The following is a 12,641-nucleotide window of genomic DNA, read 5'->3' as shown; positions in this document are numbered from 1 at the left end:
TATTATTAATAATAATTCTTAAAATTATATGTCATTAAAAAATTTAAAATATATAAAAAAAACTTCAAATTTAACATAATTAACTAGAAACACTAACATAATTTTCCAATTTAAACATAATTGTATAAAAATAATGTTTGAGCTGTTTAAAAGATAAATAAATAAACAAAATAATAAAAAGTTTGACTTTTGTTGACCCGATCCGATACAACCAATTCCAAATCATATCCGATCGATTTTTGATTGATACAGTTGAAATTGGTCAAATTTAACCCGAGTCCATAATGTTTTACCGAATTTAGTTTGAGTATGACAAACTCGTGTTGATAACCCACCAATATAGGTGTCGATTCAAAAAAATTGAAGGTACACCCATTTTTACATTACTGCTCCATATTACTAGCAATTGTCATTTGAAAAGAAAATTCCATTTTTATTTAGACTGAATTATTTTTTATCATTTTCATAACTTATCATTTTTCATAACTTATACATTAAGTTATCATAAATCAAAATTTACGCGTCTAAAAAAATATATATAAAATAGAAATAGAAATACATATAAATAGAATACAGATATAGATATAGATATTGAGTAGTATAGTATAGAGTTTGTAAATAACACCCCCCTGTATCCGTCTCATCATCGTCTCAAATTTCCCCAATCGAAACGAATCCGTACAGCCAGCTCATCATCACCGGCGGCGATGCACGAAACTGATATTCACGATTTGTCTGATGACGCCGATTACGCCGCCGCCTCTAAACAAGTAAGGGATTATATTGCACATCAATAATTACTAAATACTACATCATTCTATATATGTATCTGTATCTCTGTCTATCTATCTCTAATCTGTATATCATATTTATGCGATCGGTAATTTTAATTTATAAATAGTTTCAGTTACAGTTATTTTTTTTAGTACATTAATTTAGGAAAAAAAAGAAAGAAGAAGTAATAATGTCATTTGAATTAGGTTATATTTTTAGTAGATTAATTTAGTTTTAATTATAATTAGTTTCAGTTACAATTCGTTATCAGTTTAAATATTTAAAGTAGTACTAGTCACGTGGCCGCGCGATGCGACGGTGTGGTGGTGGCGGCGACTGATGGTGGTGGCGGTGTGATTGTTAACGTAAAATTAATTGTTGTAAAAGGTGGTATTGTAATTATTTCAAGGGTTGAGAGATGTATGTTGTTAATAATTTCATTTAGGGTATTATAGGTATATTAGGTGAAGATATTCAAGTTAGTGAATAAAGGAGAGGGGTAGTTTCTGTAGATCAAGTTCGTTTTTGAGAAAATGAGAGGGGTCGAATGCTTTGTAACGTAGTATAGATATAGATAGAGATTAGAAGATAGATATAGATTAAAGTAGTTTAGTTTACTCTCTCTTTATATTTCAATATATATATATGTACTGTATATTTCTATGTATGTATGTCTGCATGTATTCATATGGTTGGGCATTGTAGTGTAGTATCAAATATTTTTGTGCACCTAGTGTCAAATAAAGTTGAGTTGTTCAGACTCGCTCTTGGCACGAACACCTATTGAATAACTTCCGACATATCATTTTTATGTTAAGCGGCTTTTTTTTAGATGGGGGAGTGAAGATAGTTATATCATTTGCACATAGAGATAGCTTTTTCTCCCTTAGGGGCCACCTTAGGGGTGATCCAAATCTTGAACCTATGCCTCGTGGATATTATGTTTCATACCATTTGTTGGTTTCATTCATCTGCCAAATGGTGAGGAGAAAAGGAGAAGCTCGATCCCCTGATGCAACACTCTTTCCTATATTACTTTTCGTCAGATGGTGATCCATTTAGTTTGGCTGAGAATCTTGCTGAAGAAATGCACTCCCTAATGCACTTATGAATTTACACCCAAAACCCATCCTTTCTGTAGAATCCAAGACAAATTCATTCAATACACAGTTGAAAGCTTTGACAAAATGAAATATTAAAAGTAAACTGCCATCCTCTTTTTGTTCATCGAGAATTACAAGCCATTAACTAGCACAATTTCTTGTGAAACCTGGAATGGATGAATGTTGTTTGGTTATTGCTGATAATGTTTTGGCCATAGTCACATGGAACAAGGAATGAAAAGTGGTACGCGGTTCGTAGGTCTCCAAAATCCGGTACGAGGGGGGGGGGTAGGTTCATTCGGAACGCCAATTCGGTACGGGATACGACGTACCATTTTTCAGTACGTAAATTTGGTACAAAACATATAAACAACTAACCGATATAATAAAGATTTCTTATTTTATGCAGCCATATATGAGGGGTTACATGAATATATATACGTAACTTTAACAAACCTAAATATAAAAGAGTCCAGCCCAATATAAGCCCACTTCCTTATCAAACCTAAAATATCTTTTCCCACTTCCAAAAAAAAAGAAAAGAGTACAGCCGCTACTGGTCTTTCTCTTTCGCTTTTCTTCCCTGCCGGAAAAAACGATTTCTCTTTGCCTGAACATCGATTTCTATTAAAAGGTACGGCGAACCGAAGCTAAAAGGAACGCGAATTTCATGCTTAATACATCAAATCAGGTACGCTTACAATCACGTTCCAGATCGCGTTTTGCCTTCGTCGGGGACTGTTTTGTACTGCGTTTCGGTATGTAGTGTACCGTATGAGAAACTCTGCTTCATACTCGTTTTGTGAAGTTTTCTTGTGTTTGGGTTTTGGGGAACACAGAAAAGCTGCAATGGGCTGATGGGGGAAATTTAAGTACAGAGTAATTAGAAAATCTATTTAGAAGTTGTATCGAATGATATTTCTCTTGTTTAGTTGATAGTCAATTATTTACACAGTATTTGAGAGAAGGGAGATAAGTAGCATTTAACTACACAAGGTAAGGAATTCCGTTAAGGGAAATACCCCCAAACCCAACCCAAAATAGTAAAATAAAGTAAAATGTATGTCTTATGTTGTTGTATATTATGGCTATATGCTTAAGATTTTTTTGATATGTTTTAGGGCTCGTCAAGCATGACCCGTAGTGACAGTAGCAAGCGAAGCTCTTCTAGTGATGCAGAAGATGCAGAAATAGTATATCTGAAGGACAATGTGACGATTCATCCAACTCAATATGCTACAGAGAGGATCAGTGGTCGTTTGAAGTTGATTAAGCAAGGCTCTTCACTATCAATGGTAATGTATATTGTTCTAAAGTAATATATGTACTTAGCTCTGCTCTTGCACAGTGTAAGGTGATGGATACTTTTTAAAAAAATTCAAAATTTAATTTAAAATTAAAAGTTTAAATAACATTCAAATTATTAGCAAGAACATGCCTTTTAGGGGAAACGACTTGGCCTTTTTAACTTTGTATAGTGGTTGGTGGTGGTGGTAGTGCAATCGTGGCAAGGTAGATTGTGATATTATGCTAAAATATTTGATGTTGTAACTTAAAGTTCTCATTTGTGTTTTTCTGTTTTATTATATATGTATGTTTTTTTACTAAAAATGATTAAATTATAATTTTTTTTGATCAATTTGAATTGATTTGTAAGGGAATAATAGTAAAATTTAAGATTTCAAATTTTCAACATTTAAGCCAAAGCCCAAAAGACTCACTGTTGTAAGGGTATAATAGTAAAATCAATGATTTTAAGTTTTCAATGTATAGATTGTTTATTCTGTTACTAAGTGATACTTCTTTTGGTCATTACAGACGTGGATACCTTACAAAGGCCAAAGCTCAAATGCGAGACTGTCTGAGAGAGGTTTGTCTCTTCTATTATCATCTTTGTAGTGTATGTTTGTGTGTAGTGAATAGTGATCTGTTGACAATGCAATTAATCGGGTTTTCTGTTGTTCTTTTTGTGTGTAGTGAACTGTCTGTGGTTTTTGAGTTTTTCTTTGTGGCGTGTGTAAACCAATGCCATCATTATATATTAATAATCTTATGCATGATTAAATAAGTATTTAGGTAAATTGCCATAAGAAGTATGATTGAACATGATGGTATCTTCTTTTTTACTACCCCCAAAACAATAGTATTTGAAAAGACCACCTTGTGGCAGGACAGGATTTTCAATATGCTAAACAATAGCTTATAGCTTAATAAATTTTATGAGTGTATTGTTATTTCTTGCATTGGAACTGTTGATCTGATTTTTTAAGTTTCTTATGCAGACAAAAATTTGTACACCATAAGAGCAGTACCGTTTTCTGATATACAGTCTATTCGTCGGCATACACCAACAATTGGGTGGCAGTACATTATTGTTGTTCTATCATCTGGTAGGTTTTTACGTATTTTTAACATTTTGATTCCTTATTTATCATAAACATGTCTTAAGCTTATCCGTGCATTTGTGTAGGCCATAAAGCAAAATATTTACCATTTTGGATTTTATCATGTACTTTTATTGATTGCTAGTCCGAGCTTATGAACAACATCTGAACTTCATACTTACATAGCCTGATAGCCTACTTATGCTGTACTGCATCCGTGTGTTGTATGCAGTCTGGGGTGGGTTTTATACTTTTATGACTGTACTTTAGGAGAACTTTGTCTTCTTATCGTTAGTGATGCGCATCGTTCCTGACTTGTGATAGATGTTTTGTAGCAGATCATGCATATGCTAGGTCGAGTGCATTGTCTGTAATGGAGTTTTAGCTAAGTTGGGGCGAGCAGCATGTTCATCTTGAAATCTCTAGGAATTACCTGTAGCGTTGACCATTGTAGAGACTAGAGAGTGAGTAGGTGTGCCATTATTTTTATTCCGACATAGTAGTAGGATTATCATGGCTGTGGAGAAGCTAGGGTGAACTTTAGAGAAGATAGTTGGGAGTTCTATCGTTTCCGAGTTCTATATGATTCCGATTATTGATACATTGCGTAATTGTTTAAGATGATTTTGTGAGGCGTATATGTAATTTGCCTATATACTAAATGTAGCCAAGGCACTCTTCTTTTAAAAACCAAAACACACTATTATAGAATGGTGTAAAGTATGTGACAAACATTAGTTTGTTTTTTTTTTGTTTCAGGTATATCTTACCTGTTAGTTTTGTCTATTATTTTCGAATGACTTCTTTAAGGGTCTTCAGATGCATTATCTTGGCCTCATGTTGGTTATATAGTTTAAGGGCCAATGTATATAGCTCAATGACAACATGTCCATTTTTGGTGTAACTTAATTACAACCTGATGGGAAATCTGTGCAGGTCTAGCATACCCTCCGCTTTACTTCTATAGTGGAGGAGTACGAGAGTTTCTTGCTACAATTAAACAACATGTCCTTATTGTCAGGTTGGTGGTTATTCATATGTCGCTTGCTTGCAAATTTCATCGTGGTGTTGCTTGTGTATACATACTACATAGATCACTTTTGCACATATATGACATGGGAACTTTGTGTGGTATAGGGAGATCTTGTTGATCCACATGCACACTTGTCGACACTGTGAAAATTTAATTATTTGATAGAAAATTGTTCTCTAAGAATGCCATATTTGTAGAGGAGTTACACAAATTTCTGGGAATATAAATAAAATATAGTAATTAATTCCTAATAGCAAAGTCCTTGTTTCTACAAGAATTAATAACAAGAAGCCTCTTACCCTGGTGGACTGGGTGAGGTAAGCTAGAAGTGAAATCAAAAACTAATTGAAAGCAGTTTTAAGTTGCATGGAATCGTTTTGTTTTGAAAATTTTGAAAGTTATGGAACATTTTCTTAGGCATACATTCCTAAAAGTTGAGCAACTTCATCAAACACTTCTCACTCACACTCTCTCGCATTCAAGATTTCATGGCATCTGCTTTTCATGTCTTTTATTCTCTTTAAATTAAGGTTTGTAGAGGGTATGCTTAACATTACTGCATTTATGGAGTTCCATATAATTGGATATTAAGTCTGTTAGATTGTTTCTAAATTTCTAATGACACGTCATCACAGGTCTTCAGAAGATGCAAACGTGTTTCTTGTAAATAACTTTCAAGATCCTCTTCAGGTGTGGTTTAATTTCTGTTGATTTACATCGTTTATTTTAAGAGCAAAAGTGTTGTACTTCGGTTTCAAAGGAGCACTCATGACAATAGATGAGGAGTTTGTATAATATTATGGTATTCTGGCTTCGTAATTTTTAAATGTTTTTGTGGTTTAACATAAGTTGCTTCATGAGTTGATGTTTAAAATTTTTCGTTCAAATATGTTGTTTCAGAGAACTTTGTCTTCATTGGAGCTTCCAAGATCTCTTGCGAACGGGACACGCTCATCTTCATATGCAGGATCACCCTCTGCCGGTCATTCCGAGGGACTTGATAAGGATACAATAGAAGAAGATCGTTCAAGTAGTATACAACAAAACAACAGGCAGAGGCAAAAAAGTCATGATCCTGCTCGAGATATTTCAATTCAAGTTTTAGAGAAATTCTCGCTTGTGACGAGATTTGCTCGAGAGACAACTTCCCAGCTCTTTCGTGAGAGCCTTGTTGATGGTCATGGCCCTGGCCCTACTGAGAAGAGGAGGACTAACTGGGCTTCCAAAGATCACCATCCGCTAGAAATGGCCTCTATTGATGAGGAGATTGTGAAGAAAGTGCCTGTACCCTCTGACCCGCTGGAGGTAAACCTATTTGGAACTTAAAAATTGAAAGACCTAATTTTGTGAGGGTGTGTGTTTTATCCTGGCCGTAAATCTAGGACGTTGAAAACTTGAGGGTTGATGGAAAGACTGCTACATTTTTCAGAGGTTTTGATTGGTTTTGCTTGAAAAATTGAAAGGAAAACTTCATTTTCTTTCATTTAGTTACTTCACTATTATTATGTAGCTGTCACCAACTTCAGCAAGCGTCATAAAACTAGTTTTGTGAAGTTTGATCTTTGCTATTTATCAAAGTCAATGTATTACTTTTATCGCGAAGTTGGATTTTTATTACTCCCTTCGTCCCATATTAAGTGTCCTATTTTGACTTTTTGAGTCTAGTTCTTTCAACTTTGACCGTAATTATTATTTTTTGTGTTATATAACACTTGACATAACATATATGAATTGATTTAGTTTTAAATGTACTTTTCATTGATATAACTTTAATTAACTATTAACTAATATATAATACAAACAAAGATATCTACGGTCAAAGTCAGAAGAAAAAGACTTGACCAGTCAAAATAGGACAATTAAATTTGATCATTTCTTACACTACGTAGTTTGCTAACTTTTGGCGATCTATGGATTTTGTGTGTGAAGATGTATGCTGTCTTTTTGACTGACCAGTGCTTGCACACCATTTTTACCTCTCTGATATATATGTATTTTTGGCAGTTTGATAAGCTATCACTCGTATGGGGACAACCACGACAGCATCCTTTAGGGCTTCAAGAGGTAGGGCGCACTTTGTTGTACATGCGTATGAGAACTCATCCAAGTAATACTTCATGATTGGATATGCACTTAAAATGATAAAAATCTTCTAGGTAACATTGCCCTTTCATGTTGTATCAAGTCATTGGGCTAATTTTGGGGATTATAAAGCTACCTTTATTAAACTTCCTCATCTTCATTTGCCACTTTGTTTGGTGTATAAAGAAAATCATACAGCTCAAGTTTGTTCGCATTGAAGAGAAGTATGGTTGTTATAGCTACCAACCCTGAAAGAAGGGAACAATAAAATTTTAGTAAATATACCTGGATCAGTAAATGTAGGAAACTTTGAAAGAATAGTCATAGGAAACTACGCCTCTGTTACTGTATACCCCTATTTATATGGATGAAGATTTGTATTTTGTAGTTGAGCATTTCATAGTCTTGTGGAATCAAGGTATGTCAATTTTTAGGTTTGTTTTACTTGCAACAAATATGTTTTCCAACCAAAATCTTCGCTCTCTCCATCATATAGCTCAGCTGTCTTTTTTCTTTCGTATTGGATAATAAATTGATTACTCTTCGTCATCCATTTTTGTTGTACAAATTACTATTGTTGTTTGTCCCAAAAAGATTGTCATCTTACATTAAATAGTGACTATCTTTACCCTTTGTTAGTTGTTGACAGTTTAGTTTCAAAAGTCAACCTAGTATCATGTATAATGCTAAAGTGGACTTTTTACAACCTAAATAGACCTATATTTAGATCACATTCTTTATGTCGATGGACAATAATACCGGGATGGAGTGTTAGTAAGGTAGTTGTCACCTACTCACCTCTAATTGACTAAAACCATCATGAACAGGAATCATGTTTGACCTTCTGTATTTGTATCTGTTGGTATATCTGTTTTACTGTAAGTCTGTAACAAATCATGTAGCTTCTGTATATAGATTTTATCATTAAAATATACGTTGGTTTCTTACTGTCAAGACATCTTTCTACAGTGGTCAACATTTTTGGATTCCGAAGGCCGAGTTGTGGATCCAAGTGCTTTGAAGAAGAGAATATTCTATGGGGGATTGGAGCACAACTTGCGGAAAGAGGTTGTCTATTGTGGTACTTTTGATTTAAATGTCCATTTTCTTGTAGTTGAACTGAAGTTCTTGATGACGAATGATTTCAGGTTTGGGCATTTTTATTGGGATATTATTCATATGATTCTACATATGCAGAGAGGCAGTATACCGTGTCAGTGAAGAAGTCAGAGTATGAGACCATCAAAAACCAATGGCAGGTCTGATAAATTTTTATCCAAATGTATCTTAGAAATATAAATGAGGCTTTTCTTCTCTTACCTTACCGAAATTATGATTATTAACTGTTATTGTTTGATCCAGGAACTTAGTATATTGTGTGTGTTAATGTCCTCCACTCCTCCTGCAGAGCATTTCTCCAGAACAGGCAAAAAGGTTTACGAAGTTCAGAGAAAGGAAGGGCCTCATTGAGAAAGATGTGGTATGCGTATGAGTACTACAGATGGCAATTCGGTGGTTAGGTTATGGGTCCAAAGGGAAACTTTGTATAGGTCGATAAGAGTCAGCTTGACTCAAAATGTGTTTTGTCCAAATTTTGAACTTTTTATATATAGGAGGCTTAGCCTTACTATTTCGCAGTTGATATTTTGAACCCCTTTGACCCTTTTCCTGATGACCTATATTTTAATCTGTTAATTTAACACAGTTCACAGTTGTCCTGTTAATGATGTAACTTACCTGAATCGACCCGTTCATATAAATGAGTCACTACTGTCACCCCTACAGTTGATATTCAAACATCTTATTTCTTTCTATGAAGGTAAGGACTGACAGATCTATGTCATTCTATGAGGGTGATGACAATCCAAATGTACGCCTTATGCATGACATATTGTTGAGTTACTCGTTCTACAACTTTGATCTTGGTTACTGTCAGGTAATATACTCATTCCCTACTATCTGTGTTTAAACCATGACTCCTTGTAGGCTGATATATATATATATATACACACACGAGAGAAAGTACCCGCGCATTGCGGCGGTGAGATGGTTGGGGTGATGGGTCATAGAGTGTGATAGGCCATATGAGGTGATAGGTCATAGAGTGTGATAGCCAAATGCCCTAGCCGTACGGGCTCCGCCCTTGGATTTAAAAATTCGTCGAAAGTATATGGAATGACCTCTCTAGTAAAAGAGCATGAAAATTTAAGAACACCCATATAATTTTTATAATTTATCGATGTACGGTTTTTGAGATAAAAGATTTTGAATGAATTAGAGGAATAAAATGATTTATGGAGGAGAGAAAAAAATGAGTGGTTGAGATTTAAGGAGAGAGATGAAAATGAAAAGTTGAAAAAATTTGGAGGGAACAAATGCTTTATAATGTAGTAGATATATATATATATATTAATTATCTGTTTTGTATATGCAACGGCATCATGATTTGATTGACATTTCAATCTTTTAAAACTTTCCATACTGATTCGTTTGACTTGCGTTCTTGATATATCTTCTACATGATGAATGTGAGCAAATGAATTACCTTGCTGCAGATAGACACATACTTAATCTCTTGCTAATAGATATAACGTGCATATGTCACAGGGCATGAGTGATCTCCTCTCCCCAATATTGTTCATCATGAAAGACGAATCAGAAGCATTTTGGTGTTTTGTTAATCTGTTGGAACGTTTGGGGCCAAATTTCAACCGTGATCAGAATGGCATGCACGCCCAACTTTTTGCTTTGTCGAAGGTTCTGTCTCTGTCTCTTCTCTGTTTGCGTGTTTGCTAACACATACTTCGTTTGGTCAAAACATGGAACTAGAGGTGTTTGACCCATATATTGGTAGAAAATGACCGCTTTGGGATAATCTTCAAATAGAGTAAAATTAAATATTTATAGGAAATTTAGAAATGGGTTGAGCAGGTTGAAGGTTGCCCAAAGTGTATATAAAATGGATGAAAACCACCCAAATTGTTTCATTAAGTGTTAGATCATTATTGTAATAATATAGTTTATGTAATGATAATTGACCATTAATCATCAGTAGAATTTTAAAGAAGAGAAAGTGTCAGTGGTTTTGATCAACCTTACCCTTCAATTTTGACGAATAGTAAAAACTAACCATTTTGATTGATTTCCCACTCTGCTCTCTCATCCCATTTTGTCACCTGTCCATGGAACAAATTAACTTTTATGTCAAACTGGCTTATTTTTGTTCTCTATATGCAGACTAGCATGGACCTAACTTTTTGGTCATCTGGGTTGATATAATGTTTACTTAGCTGTGTTTTCTAACATGTTTTTCTCATTTGATATGGCAGTTGGTGGAATTGCTGGACAGTCCATTGCACAGTTACTTCAAGCAGAATGATTGCCTGAACTATTTTTTCTGTTTCCGCTGGATTCTTATTCAATTTAAAAGGCAAGTCTATTCTTATCCTTGCATGGCTAACATTTTTCTTATTTAAGTTCAATAAAATTAAGTTCTTTAACTGCCTGTCATGTGACAAGGGTCAAAACGCGTAGGTGCTAGGCTCACACCTTGTGTATCATTTTTCACCAAATACTTGTATCAATGATACGTTCTATTTTCTACAAAACAAAAGCTTTAAACATGCTCAAAAGTCAAAAGTCAATTCTACATACCAGCAGTATCATAGTTAACTATGTGCCACAATTTCAAAAGCAACCAAGCAAATAGAAATCGGTAACCATCAAGCTTTCTTATTCAGTTCTGCTGCTTGGGGAGATAAGATCCACCTCTTTATTTCCACAAATTGGGCTTAAGATAGGCCCACCCAAAAGCCCAAAAATTTTGTTAAAAAAGTAACCAGCTGGTCCTAATCTTTGTAAAAAAAACACAAGGCACTTCATTCTCTAAAAGCACCTTTCATGCCTAGGCGCCACTTAGTCACCGCATACCGTCACTGCATGAAACCCTATCACCCGAGTAGCAAAAGGCGCCTCTTCAAACGCCCAGAGGCCCCTAGTGCTTAGGCACCACTTTTTCAAACCAAGCTCTTTCTGGATACTTAATGAAATAATGTGGAGCTCCCAAAATAGAGAATCGAGACTGGAACTGACAGGGGTATATGAAAAACATCTTAGTAGCTTATAATATTTATAATTTGAAGGTAAGTTTCATCTTTTAAAGTGATAAATTTTGATTGCTGTATTATGATATTAGAATTTAAGTGGCATTAGTCACCCTGGACTTTTGATTGCATCACATTAAACAAAGTAGACCTATACCAAGAGGAGAGTACTAGGAAAATTCTGTTTGATTAAAAGTTGGTAGATATTTAGTTAGGGGTGCTAAAGTGAATGGGTTGGGTAGTGGGTTGAAAGGGTTAGATTTTAAATGTGGTGGGTGGAGTATGTAATACTGCATACGGTCTTATTCTGAAGTAGAGTTTTTCATTTATAAATTATAATACTGCATATCTTTGATTCTTACTATTTTAAAACAAGATTATGTACTATTCCATTCTAATTGATGCTAGTGACGTTTGTCTCAGGGAGTTCGAATATGAGCAAACATTGAGGTTATGGGAGGTTCTATGGACTCACTATCTCAGTGAGCATCTCCATCTTTACGTATGCATCGCCATCCTCAAAAGACATCGGGCCAAAATTATGGGGGAGCAGATGGACTTTGACACCCTCCTGAAATTCATCAACGAGTTAAGTGGTCAAATCGACCTTGATCCCATTCTTCGTGATGCAGAGGCTTTGTGTGTTTGTGCAGGTGAGAATGGGGCTGCCTCAATTCCCCCAGGAACCCCACCTTCATTACCTATCCAAGATGCCTCCATCTATCAGCAGCAAGATGATGAGGTGCTGTAAAAATACACTCTGAAAAAAATAAAACTCGTTGCTAAGTACAGTATAATGATGTGTTAAGCATTTGTTTTCTGCATGTTAATTCCTATGTTTCTGAAAGAAATTGTTTAGTATTGTAATTCGCAAATACAAAACGTGACGTCTATTCTTGATATACATATACTAACAAAATATACTAAAAGAAGGTTGTTATCTAAGTATTAAGCATTATACCAATTAATCAAACGGCTTGATCCCATTAATTTGGTATCTGCTTATGTCGTAAATTAATCCTATTAATAATTTATGTAAATAAATAATTTTAAGGAAAGAGCGCCTATAAATTTGCAAAGATATTTAGTTGAATTATGACGTAGGTTCGACCATTTGGGCAAACCTTTAAGGCACCAGTGAAGTGCAACGGAGGTCATTGAC

General features: G+C 34.8%; 1 protein-coding gene across 1 annotated transcript; it reads left to right on the top strand.

The window, feature by feature from the left end:
* Positions 1-584: 584 nt before the first annotated feature.
* LOC122599679 (TBC1 domain family member 15) lies at positions 585-12,381 on the top strand. The gene is made up of 15 exons (XM_043772223.1): positions 585-770; positions 2,999-3,172; positions 3,696-3,747; positions 4,160-4,267; positions 5,198-5,282; positions 5,930-5,984; positions 6,195-6,599; positions 7,299-7,358; positions 8,346-8,444; positions 8,525-8,635; positions 8,785-8,856; positions 9,196-9,312; positions 9,984-10,133; positions 10,706-10,806; positions 11,903-12,381. Exons 1-15 carry the CDS (start codon positions 708-710, stop codon positions 12,228-12,230), a joined length of 1,980 nt encoding a protein of 659 aa, XP_043628158.1. The 5' UTR covers positions 585-707; the 3' UTR covers positions 12,231-12,381.
* The last annotated feature ends 260 nt before the right edge of the window (positions 12,382-12,641 follow it).

This window comes from Erigeron canadensis, chromosome 5 (genome assembly GCF_010389155.1).
Source record: "Erigeron canadensis isolate Cc75 chromosome 5, C_canadensis_v1, whole genome shotgun sequence".
NCBI classification, from domain to species: domain Eukaryota; kingdom Viridiplantae; phylum Streptophyta; class Magnoliopsida; order Asterales; family Asteraceae; genus Erigeron; species Erigeron canadensis.
Note: the sequence above shows the minus strand (reverse complement) of the source record. Positions and strands in the feature narration are given on the sequence as shown.

What these genes read in the sequence shown, in the direction of transcription:
- LOC122599679 (XM_043772223.1), top strand. Translation starts at nt 708, where the DNA reads ATGCACGAAACTGATATTCACGATTTGTCTGATGACGCCGATTACGCC. An exon ending in ACGCCGCCGCCTCTAAACAA is followed by an intron (nt 771 to 2,998) that starts GTAAGGGATTAT and finishes GATATGTTTTAG; the next exon opens with GGCTCGTCAAGCATGACCCG. An exon ending in AAGGCTCTTCACTATCAATG is followed by an intron (nt 3,173 to 3,695) that starts GTAATGTATATT and finishes TGGTCATTACAG; the next exon opens with ACGTGGATACCTTACAAAGG.